General features: G+C 33.1%; 1 protein-coding gene across 5 annotated transcripts in view; it reads left to right on the forward strand.

Annotated features, from left to right (window-relative positions):
* AKAP6 (A-kinase anchoring protein 6) overlaps nucleotides 1-12,436 on the forward strand; it is a 529,429-nt gene that overhangs the window by 483,268 nt on the left and 33,725 nt on the right. For all 5 annotated transcript variants that reach the window (XM_054689765.1, XM_054689756.1, XM_054689754.1 and 2 more), the window contains one exon: nucleotides 3,912-4,127. In XM_054689765.1, coding sequence (XP_054545740.1) covers nucleotides 3,912-4,127 — 216 coding nt within the window. The remainder of the gene's footprint in view (nucleotides 1-3,911; nucleotides 4,128-12,436) is intronic.

Consider the following 12,436-nt stretch of genomic DNA (forward strand, 5'->3'; position numbering starts at 1 on the left):
TACATATTGCCATGCATGTATTTTATTTATTTATTTTTTAAATAAATTTTATTTTTATATTCCCCATACAATTGCAATCCCCTTATTTTGACCCCATGGTTGTTTGTTGATTTTGATATTTTCTTTCTTATAGTTATTCTTTTTCCTAGTCCCTTATTTAAGTTTTCTAGATTCCTGCTATGAGTGAGAGCATTCGGTATTTTTCTTTTTCTCTCTGGTTTATTTTGCGGAGCATGATCCCTTCCAGCGCCATCCATGTTGCTGCAAATTGTATGTGCTTATCTTTTTTGAATGCTGAGTAATATTCCATGGTGTATATGTACCACATCTTCTTGATCCAGTCATCTGTTTTTGGGCATTTGGGTTGTTTCCAAAGCTTAGCTATTGTAAATAGTGCTGCTATAAACATAGGGGTGCAGGTGCTCTTTGGAATTAATGTTTCTGTGTCCTTTGGGTAAATACCGAGGAGTGGAATTGCTGGATCATATGGAAGCTCCATTTCTTATATCTTATAGGAATTCTGCCTTTTTTAGTAAATATGTGGAAGCTGAGTAGAAATGTAAAATAGGTCATTAGAAATTATACAAGTAATACTAAGTTATTTCCCAATATGCTGAAGTGATGAACAAGACAATGACCTCTGTTACAAGGTAGCTTTGTAAGAAGAAGTTGCCTAAAGATTACCAAATAATAAAGATAACTAAATGCAAAAGTGTCTGGAATCTCTCTCTTAGTTGTGTTGATGATTTGTTGTATTTTTCTTTTTAAATTATATTTTCCTCTTGCCTTTATATTTCTGGAAAGGCAATGTGACTATGCATGGGAATCAATATAATCACAAGGAAAATAACCTCAAAATTGGAAATGATAAGCATTTCAAAATTTTCTGTTCCTTCTTTTTCCAGCCATTTTACTCTTTCTTCTCCCAAATATAGTAGGTACGAAGGTCTTCTGGGCTTTTATCCATATAACCTCAACAGCCCAGTTTGGACCATGTGGCTCACATCATTTTCCTGATGATTTTGCCATCCCCTCCAATAGCAACATACACAAATTTCTGTTAGCTGCCTCCTCTTTGCTTCATTCCTAATACTGTGCTTATTTGTATAACTATCTCCAGTAGATGCTCACCAATTTTGAGGTAAGAGCAGTAACTTGTTCCATATGAAGTCTGAGACTGTATATAGCAGATGGAAGGTGAAGTATGCAGTTGAGGACTTTCAGGATGAGTTTGTCTCATTTCTGTGCTTTACTTAGGTTGCTTAGCTTGATTTTTGTTTAAAAGTACTTTTTTTCTGAAAATGTAAGCCAAAAATAGTTATAATACTCATTTGTCCCTGGGAGTTATATTTAACATTTCTCTATGCATAGTTTATCATGGAAACAATGTAAACTACTGACTCTAGAAAACATTGCCAGCAAATGTAATGATTTTATTTAGTATGTGTGATTATAAATAAATATGTATATTTTAATGGTTGTCATGGAAACCCATTTGTAAAGAAGGGTGTTATTTTATCAATTATATCTCCAGATATAAAATGTATTAAAAATATGTTTGTCATGTAAAACTCACAAATTCTTCCTCCTTTTTAAAGTGGTGTTATTTCTGAAGTATGCATGTAGGATAAATAATTAATCCAGGAAGTACACTGTTGTTTGAATATTTAAAGTTTAAAAAAGAGCAGAATTACAAAGATCTAAAAATCAGGTATTGTCAACAATAATAATTTCACAGTTTTCAAACCACCTACAATCATTTGAATTAAGATATGGAGTAGGGATCACCTAAATACTTAAATACAGGTACATTCTAGATACTTATAAAAAATTATGGCCAATGACCACTTTAGAAATTTCCTCTAGCAACCTCTAGTATATTGTTTCAGACTTTTGAAAATGTCTGTGAGTTGAATGAAACCCATCTGGGCTGCTCTGCTTGATGTGACTGTACTAACTCCACACACACCTTTGATGCCATCCATAACAACTTTTCGTTTGACTAAGAAATATTGGAAATTTTTGTTGTCTTGAGGAATGCACTTACTATTCCAGCCAATTTCAAAGAGAATTTTGCAAGATCCAGTTTTATGGCATGGAAATACCCATTTATTTTTATAGTTCTTTTTATTTTTAACAAATTAACAACAAATAAAAATAAATCCCTGAATATTCATATTTATAGGACTCATTTGAACCAATTTTAGTTGGCTATATTACTATTTTGAAGTGTTAAATATTGGACCAAGGAATTGGCAAGTATTGAGTGGGCTTGATGTAGTATGAATTGCCCAACATTTGTTTTAGAGTGACAAAACAATGTGATTGGAGTGTGAGACAGACTCAGGGAATGAGAATGTGTGTGGGTGAGTGGCCGTTAGCAAGTTCGGAGGATGAGATGGAAATAACTACCATAGCTTAGTAGACCCTCAAGTTTTATCTTTGAATGTCTACCATGTCTTCTCATTCAGCATTGAATTAATGAATAGCATCAGTAAAGAAATTTGTCAGACCTGGTAGTTATATCAGGAGTTATATAGAAAAATAGTAATGAACACTAGGAAAATAAATAACGGTAAGTTCAGGAAACATAACTAAAAATGCTGCACTGGTATAAATTGAATAATAAATTCCTAGTCATATTTTGCCATAAATAGAGATTTAGAAATTTGTCATTCACCTTATTTAAAATTCAGAAATATTAAAGGTACAGGAGTCTCTCATTATAGAAATAATAGAATTCCAGCTATTACGGAGTTAGGGTCATTTAAATGGCTAGAGCATGTATTATATCAATAAGTGGGACATCTGCATGAAATGTCCACCTGCTGATCTACTACCATGCTGCACATTTCAATGAGCTGCATTTAATCATTTTAAGACTTCTTCTAATGAAGTCTTATCTAGATTAACATTTTAAGCACAAATACTTTTAGGCATTAAAACTCTCATGCTAAATGAAATTGCATTGTCTTGTTTACCCTTGTTGATTAATAAGCAATCTGTTAACTGTTAGAACAGTCCAATTGTGGCAGTAGAAGGAGATTAGTAATTCAGTAATGTTTGTGGATATAATCATCATTTCTCCTGAAGGCTTTGAATTAGAATATCACTTACACATTATCCGTAGGCAAAGAAAAGATATAATATTTTTAGACATGTGTATCCACTATTTTGCTTGAATCGTTCAGCTTAGGGTCACTGCAGCAATACAAATGCTTCTGGGGGCAAAATGTTATTTTGATGCATGTATATCCTTCTGAAATAGTGTGAATGTCTATTACAAGAAAAACAGCAACCAATGAATAGTGCAGCAATAATCTAGTATCCTAATTTCTGTTTTCAGAACATTATTGCTTTGTTAATCAAGCTTTGAGAGAAATGTTGTTTATCCTCTTTTTCAAATAATAGTTCCTGTATTGCAGAATTCCTTGCAATCTTATTTAACTTATTCCCAGTCAGTCATAAAATAAACTTTTGGCTCCTAAGTATTGAGGAGTAAATTTGGAAAAATTCCATCTCTTTTTGGAGGACTTTTTAATCTTCTGTGCTTCCTGTGACCTTGAATCAAAGCATGCAAACTGTTTGACGTTCGCATGACCTCAGTGATTTATTTAATTAAGTTATAAATTGCTATGTGTCAAGGTGACGCCTGTATGTCAAGGTAGGACCCAGCATTTTGATAGAGAAAAGAATGAAAAAGGGAAGAGGAATGGATGTAGCTAAATTCTTTGACATTAGTTGGATATCTATAGGAAGCTCCTTCTTAGAGTCCTTCTTCTTATCCTGTCATTCCCATCTGTGCACATTATAACAATAGCAATTTGAAATTATGGTGAAAGAGGGTGTTTCATGTTTTAAGGACCTCTGCCTTATAAACACTCATGGATGGGTCCCTTTCTGTGTTGCAGTCCCTCTGTTGTGAAATCAAGCAGAGGCGTCGAGGAGTGGCCTCCATCCTGCGATTATGCCAGCATCTTCTGGATGACCGGGAGACCTGCAATGTGAATGCAGACCATCAGCCCATGCAGCTGATTATTGTAAATCTTGAAAGAAGGTGGGAAGCCATTGTCATGCAAGCTGTCCAGTGGCAAACACGGCTACAAAAGAAGATGGGAAAGGAGTCTGTGAGTGATTTTTCTTTTTTTAAAGCATTTGTGACCTCTCATTTTTCTCAGAAAAAAAATTGGAAATGTGTTCTTCTTAAAAGTAGTTTTCTAACTAAAGGGATAGTTATTTCCAACCATTTGTCATAACACAGAGATTTATTTATTTGCCTACTTATAAGACAAATTTTCCTTTTTTTTAAATCACATGGAGATTTCACATAACCTTACCAAATTAAGTCATAATTCTTTCATTTTTTCTTACACTTGTGATAATCTTAAATCATACACTACCCCATGAAGAATTTTTTAGAAGGTGGTTTGCCGCTCTCAGAGCATATAGAGCAATGTGTATGCTCTGCAGATAAGTCATTGAAATAAAGTACACTGTTTACCTTTCATTACATGATATGCATTAACACCATCTATTTGCACAACAACCTACAACCTCCACTGTTTTTGTTTGGAGTTCCTTCTGCTAGCGTAGGTGTAACTTTGCCAAGAAGTAGCAAAGTAGCAAAGTTCCTTCTTAGAGCTTAAATGCAATGCTCAAAGTGGTGGTGGATTCCTCTTAAGAAGTTTCCGAATTGATTGTATTTCAACCTATTGTTAGATGAAGGAAGTTTATGTGACTAGAGTTGTTTTGTTATAATATAGAATACACACTTATTTAGAAAGCGTTCATAGCTTTCAAGGAAAAACTTTATTTATAAAAAGAGTGTGTTTCCCAACGGACCTAGAAGTCAGTATCTGGTGATGCCTAATTCTCATGTCTGACTTACATAAATGAAATACCAATATCCATACATACTTGTGTACATACGTACATACAAAGAATGAAAGGGGTTTTTTAATGTTTATATTATCCTTTCTACATCTTCAAACATTTAAGATTCAAAATTGAAAAATCAGATGGAACTATCTTGCTGCTGAATAATAGGCTTCTCCTATGAATTCTAATTCTAACAAAGCCTTAATATTTTCTATCTTGTGTTTGGCTTTGGGGAGTGCGAACAAAAAAATAATGTGTCAGTAAGCTTCCCTCGCTCTTTTTGCATTTGTAGCCAGGTTGAGTCTAGGGGGTGATTTTATCAACAGTTCATTTTAATTGTTTGGAGCTGAAGTTGTTAAAATTCTTCAGACTTCCAGCCGGGCGTGGTGGCGCGCTCCTGTAGTTCCAGCTACTCGGGAGGCTGAGGCTGGAGGATCGCTTGAGTCCAGGAGTTCTGGGCTGCAGTGCGCTATGCCGATCGGGTGTCCGCACTAAGTTCGGCATCAATATGGTGACCTCCCAGGAGCGGGGGACCACCAGGTTGCCTAAGGAGGGGTGAACCGGCCCAGGTCGGAAAATTCTTCAGACTTCCTAGTTATTACCAGTAATTAAAGTTTATATAATTGGATGTCTTTTCTTGAAATGTCCTGTTTGTTGTAAAGCTATTTAACTGGAGTGTCATCATGATCTTCTTCTTCTTCTTGCTTCTCTCTCTCTTCCTTTACCTCTTTCTGGTGACTGTTTGGAAGGGTAGAAAAGGTTACTTTTATTCAATAGTTCAAAGCCTTTTATACAAAACCAACTGCCCCTGAAGTAATTGACATTTTGAAAGAATTCACACTACTTTGGAGGAGACAAAAATGTATTTCTTGAGGGGGTTATTTGAAATTATATAAAATGGGATGCTGGACTAAATCTTTTTCATACTGCAGTAGATGTAAACGTTTTTATCCTACCTCTGTGATAAGGGTAAGCTTTAGCTTTGAGATACCCTGGTTACTTCTTAGAGGCTCAAACTTCTACCTAGAAGTACATGTGGATTGCAGATAGAGAAAAGTCTTCCCTTTTCTTTAGTTTGGTGCTGCATATGTAGGTTGCTTGAAATGATGAATATGGCAAGTAGGCTGTCTGTGCTAAACAAGGTTTAAAATCACTGTTGAAGAAAGAATTGAAAAGTAGAGAGAGGCACTGTTACCAACAATGCAATGAACACAGGTGCCTCATTCAGTTGGAGACAGTTCTTGTTTCTGATCCTGGTGGTTGGGTAAAGAGTTCAGATTGCTTTGATGGGTAGACAAGTACTTAACAATGTGGGAGGTTGCCTTTGCAGAGAGTTAGAAACCTCTAAGTAGTCTGTTTGCTTTTTCCTTATATGTCCCCACCCCTATGTGTCCTCTTTATGTGCACAGGAACTTTCACTGCTTTATTTCCAGGTCCTGGAACATACTTATACTTAGCAGCTATGTGACAGATTTTTGCTAGATGAATACATGCTTTGATTTAATAAACTTTGCTCCATTCTATTATTTGGTTTTGAGTTCTTATATTTATATTAATTCTCGATGTTCATATATTCTTCAAAGGTGGCTTTGAGTATTGTTTTGTTTCTGAAGGAATATTATACCTTTTTGAAATGACTAAGAAGGTGCCTTTAGTATTCATGTCTGATAAGAATAGTGTTTACAAATTCTAAAACATGATGTAAATTACCATGTTGTATATTCTCCTGTTTTCATAAGTTATTGCAGAAGGAAATTCTGTATGAGGTATTGGATAAAATAGTTGTAAAAATGTGGTTGTGGTTCTGGCACTTAGGATTATAGGTTTTGATTCTATCCCTATGTTATAGGATTTTCTTCATTAGTAACTTCAGAAATAGTTTGTATAAGAGATGTCACCTAATCATCTATCCATTGTTGTTCAATTTAAATCTGTTTGTGTGATGATTTGATTACTGTTGATCTCACAAAACCGTTTTCTGCTCCCACATAATTCTAAGACTTAATGGGTATTCCATGATATTTAAGTAAGCAATATTTATCTAAGTGATATTCTATAGTGATAGAGATTCAAGGTTAAAAATTATGCCCTCCTTCACTTCAAAAAAGTTGGAAAGATAATATAATTAAAAATAACTATAATACTAGGAAATATTTTTAGGTAATTACTGACTTCAAAACTGAACAGTTAATTATACCCAAAGTACAGAAAATCTTCCCATAGTATTTAGGAAAAATTCAGATAAAATGTATACATGTCATTAAACAAGCTTTTCTATTTTCTCTAAGTAGGTAAATGATGACTATATCTCTTTTTTAAAAAATATGAGGAAGCAAGGGGTCTTGCTTTAAATTCTGGGAATGCAAACAGATAAAGCCCAAAAGTACTTTTCTCTCATCATCAAGATTTGAAATTGGGGGAGGGTTGGAAAAAAGATTTTAAATTGTTTGAGAGTGTGCATTGTACTTTTTACATTCAAGCTGTTTTCCCAGACTTATTTCTGTTTATTTTGTGTAACTTGTAAAATTACTGATAAAGTTGATCTTTGTGTATACTTTTCAAGCTTTAATTCAATTCAAATTTTCATTTGACTCATGTGTTTTGTTTACTCCTTCCCTTCTGCCAAAGAAGCTTGAACTTTGTTTCTTTGACATATCACTAACTCCCACCTCACATTGTGACTGACAATATCATGGACTTGTATCATCTTAAATCATCTCATATGCCAAAGCAGCATTCTGGATTTATTATAGATAACCAGGATTTTTGTTATTTTTGATAGTTTAAATATCACTTTGTAAAATAGATACAAATTAAAATGTAGGAGACAACCCATAGTAACAACAATAATTCATACTAATAATCTGTAAACCTATTCAAAACAATGTTTCTTAATCTTTGTTGAGGAAGAGATAACTTGATCAAGTCTTTCTTCCCCTAAAGAAGAAAGTCTTTCCTTCTCTAAGAACATGGAGGTAGATTTCTATTTCTAGACAGGATAGAATAAGAGACTGGATTTACCTCGTACCTGAAACAACTACAAAATTGAACACACATTTATAATTTTCAAGCTACTGAATGCCAGGCAATGAAAGAATGTGAAAAAAATGAGCTGATACATTCCCAAGGCAAAAAAAGAATGTGGGGGCCTCCCCGGTGGTGCAGCGGTTGAGCACCGGGTCGCGAAGCTGCCCGCAGCCTCTGCAGTGTCGGTTCGATCCCTGGCTGCTCCCCGGACACCAGAGGAGGGTCCCACATGGCGCGCAGACCTCTCCTGCCACCCGCTGCTCCCCTCAGCAGTGTACTTCGGTCCTTTTGCCTGCTCTGCTCCCTGCTGTCTCTGGTGAATTCTCTCACGCTCCAGCGTTTCTGACTGTACCCAGTGCTTGTGTAAATAAATAAATAAAAATAAATCTTTTAAAAAAAAAAAGAATGTGAACTGAATGAATTGATATGATTACCCAAAGTTCTTTCTAGAGAGAGTTTCCAGGTCACAGTGTACAGAGAAGAAATCCATCAAACACAGTAGATGCCCCTACCATTCACAGACATGTGACAGAATAATGAAAATGATTTTTCCTTAGTAACGGGGCAAAATGAGATTAAATGCTGCTCTGGTCTTACTTTAAAAAATTAAAAGCAAGAGCTGAAAAGATCAAACTCTTTCAAAATAATTTAAATGCATCCTAGAACAAGACCAAAGAATTTTATAGACTTATAATTAACTAGCATTCAACAAGGTAAAATTTATAGTGTCTGCCATCTAGTCAAAAGTGACCAAGCATGAAGAAAAGTAAAATATATATAATAATGAGGAGGAAAAAAATAAATCAATAGAAACAGATCCAGACATGACATTGACTATAGAATTAATAGATAAATACATTGAAATTTATTTTACTTGCATGCCATGTGTTAAAGAAGCTAAAAATTATTGTTAAGTAGTGACATTGAAGATGTCAATCTAAAATCAAATTTCTGCAGATGAAAAACTTAATAACTAAGATGAAAAATACACTGAGTGGTATTAATCGCCAGTTAGATGTTGTAAAAGAGTCAATCATAAACCTGAATACACTACAGTAATAGCAGTCCAAAATGAAACAGAAAAAAAAAATATAGCATCAGTAAACTATAAGATAATGTCAAACAGCTGGATATGTATGTAATTAGAACCCCTAAGGGAAAAGACAGGGAAAAATAATTTTTGAAGAAATAATGGCCAAAATTTTCAAATTTGGTGAAAGTTATTGAGTTGTTAGAAAAGTCATGATGTATTTTTTTCTGTGACCTTTTCTGACAATTTAATATAGTCAGTAAAACCTATGCATGTGAGAAACATTAAAAAAAAAAACCCTACAATACAGATTATGTCAAGGTAACTTGTAATCAAATTGATTTAATCAAATGATAGAATATTTTCAAAGCATCCTGAGATAAAAATACTCATGATACATAGATGAATATAAAGATTTATAAAGCAGACTTCTTTTCAGAAACAATATAATTTAGAAGACAATAGAGCATCATCTTTATACTATTAGAAGAATATAAATTAACACAGATTCTACACACAGAGAAATACTATTCAAAAAATAGAAAAAAAAGTTTTCAACCATCAAAAACTAAAAAAAAATCATCAGCATGAAATGTTAAGGGAAATCTATCATGTAAAAGAAAAATGATGTCAGAAATTTGAATCTACACGCAGAAGTGAAAATCACTGGAAATAGTTACTATATGGATTAATGTGAAATAATTTCTGTTATTTAAATCTCTTAAAATGATAATAAACTGTTTAAAACAAGCTAATATGTATGTGGGAGATTTAGGACACATAGAAATAAGATGTATGGCAACAATATTACAAAGACCATCAATTGGAGCTTTATTGTTGTGTGGTTTTTACACTATGTATGGTGGTTTTATATTTAAAACTAGATTGTGATAAAATAAAATCTATACTTTGACTATTTACAAACAGAGCAAAAAGTTTTAATAAATAGGCCAATAAATAGAATGAAATTAATAAAATCATTAAAAAATAACCAGACAATACAGCAAAAGAGGGAAATGGCAATAAAGAACAAATATAATAAGTAACAAGTACTAGGAGGGAGGATTAAACCAACTTTATTAATAATTCTGTGAAATGTAAATGGACTAAAAACTACAATTAAAAGACAATAATTTTCAGGTTGGATTTAACAAAAAAGCCAAACTAAATATGTTGCCTATGATTAGTCCACTTGAAGTACAAAGACAAAATAGGTTAAATGTAACACAATGGGAAATATAAATTAGCCTAATACAATCAAAAGCAATGTGGAGAGGTTCTTTAATTACAAATTAGACTTCACAGCAAAGGATATTTATTACAAGAATTTTAAAAAAGGACATTTCTTAATGATTAAAGATGCCAATTAATCAAGAAGATACATGATTACTAAATGTTTATATTTGATTATAGAACTTACAAATACATGAATCAAAAACTGATAAAACTACAAGAATATATAATTTGGGGCGGATATTCTAATACCTTTTCTCCATAATTGATCGTGCATGTAAATAGAAAAATCAGTAAGAATGTAAAAGACTTGAATCACACCATAAATCAACTTGATCTAATTGATATTTAAAACATACCTTTCACCAGCAAAAGAGTATACATTTCTTTAAATGTGTATAGAATACCTCAAAATTGACTCTCTCCTGAGATACAGAACAAGCTTCAAATTTCAAAGGATTTATATTGCTTAAAGTGTATTCTCTAATAGGAATTTATTTAGAAATAAATAATAGAATATTGTGAAAAATCCTCAAATGTATGCAAGCTAAGTAACACACTAATACACAATTCATGAGGCAAAGAAGAAATGAAAAAAGGATAGAAAGTGTTTTGAGCTGAATAGATAAAAAAAGTTTAAATTTGTGCCACCAAAATTATTATCTTAGGTTTCATTTTATGAAAGTAGAGAACGGTACATAAATTAAACAAAATAACTAGAAGAAAGGAAATAATAAGTATCAGAGCAGAAATTATTTAAATTGAAAAAAAGTAGAGAAAATATCAATTAAAAAGCTAATGTTTTTAGAAGATCAATGAAGTTGATAAGTCATTAACAAAACAGATCAGGAAAAAGGGGAAAAAGCAACACATGATGGATATCAGAAATAAACAAAAGACATCACTAGAGATTCTGCTATTTAAAAAACTTTAAAGGGTTTATTGTGAATAATTTCATACCATTAAATTAGACTAAAGAAATAGACAAATTTCTTGAAAGTGTAAACTACCAACATTTACTCAAGAAGATATACAAAATCTACATAGATTGCTTTATGACTGAATTCTCCCAAACAGTTAAGGAAGAAATAGTATCAATGAGCAATCAGAAATTAAAATTTTAAATAATATCATGTGGAATAGCAGCAAAAACATGAATTACTTAGGAATATATCTAGCAAAATATGGAAGGTCTGTATTCTGAAAACTATCCCTGAGAGAAACTAGATGATAGAGCGAAATGAACAATCTCTACTGTGTTCAGGCATAATATTGTTGAAATGTAATTCTCCCTAGATTTTTCTATATGGTCAATATTATCCAAATAAAAATTTCTGTGATTTTTTTTTTGGTACAAATTTATAAACTGATTCTAAAATTTATGGGTATGGAAATGCAGAGAAATTGGAATAGCTATAAAACAATTTTGAAAAATAAAAATAAAATTGGAGGACTTATATACAGATATAGTAGTCAAGAATGATAGGATTAGTGTCAAGGCCAAGAATAGATAAACAGAACAGCATAGATATTTCAAAAATAAAGCTGCATATAAATGGCAGATCAATTGTTTACAAAGATGCAATTTCAAAGATAGTCTTTCAACAGATTATCCTGGAATAATCAAACCCATATGCACAAATATGAAATGGAACTACTATATATTATACCATATACAAAAATGGAATCAAAGTCAATCATAGACTTAAATGTAGAGTGTTAAAAAAGATTAGAAACTAATTATAGGATGGGGCCTCCCCTGTGGCGCAGCGGTTGAGCGCTGGGTTGCAAAGGTGCCCGCAGCCTCTGCAGCACCGGTTCAATCCCCGGCCACTGGGTGAGGGTCCCACATGGCGCACAGACCTCTCCTGCCGCCCGCTGCTCCCCTCAGCAGTGTATTTTGTCGGTCTCCCTGTTCTGTTCCCTGCTCTGGCTCTGGTGAATTCTCTAGCCCTCCCGCGCTTCCGACTGTACCCAGTGCTTGTGTAAATAAATAAATAAATCTTAAAAAAAAAAAAGGGTAATGAGGAAACTTTTAAGGGTGATAAATATATTCATGACCTTGATCATAGCGATGATTCTGTGGATATATTCATATGTTAAAACATATAAAGTTCTACATTTTAAGAATGTGCAGTTTATTTTAAATCAATTATACTTTAATAAAACTTTTAAAAACACATGAGTATATACAGAATTTTACATATAAAATGGAATGCTGAATTACCCTGAATCCTAACAGTGCCAATCCTATTATTGCCTTGGAGT

This window comes from Talpa occidentalis, unplaced genomic scaffold, assembly GCF_014898055.3.
Source record: "Talpa occidentalis isolate TD23 unplaced genomic scaffold, MPIMG_talOcc4v2.1 talOcc4.11, whole genome shotgun sequence".
Classification (NCBI taxonomy): Eukaryota; Metazoa; Chordata; class Mammalia; order Eulipotyphla; family Talpidae; genus Talpa; species Talpa occidentalis.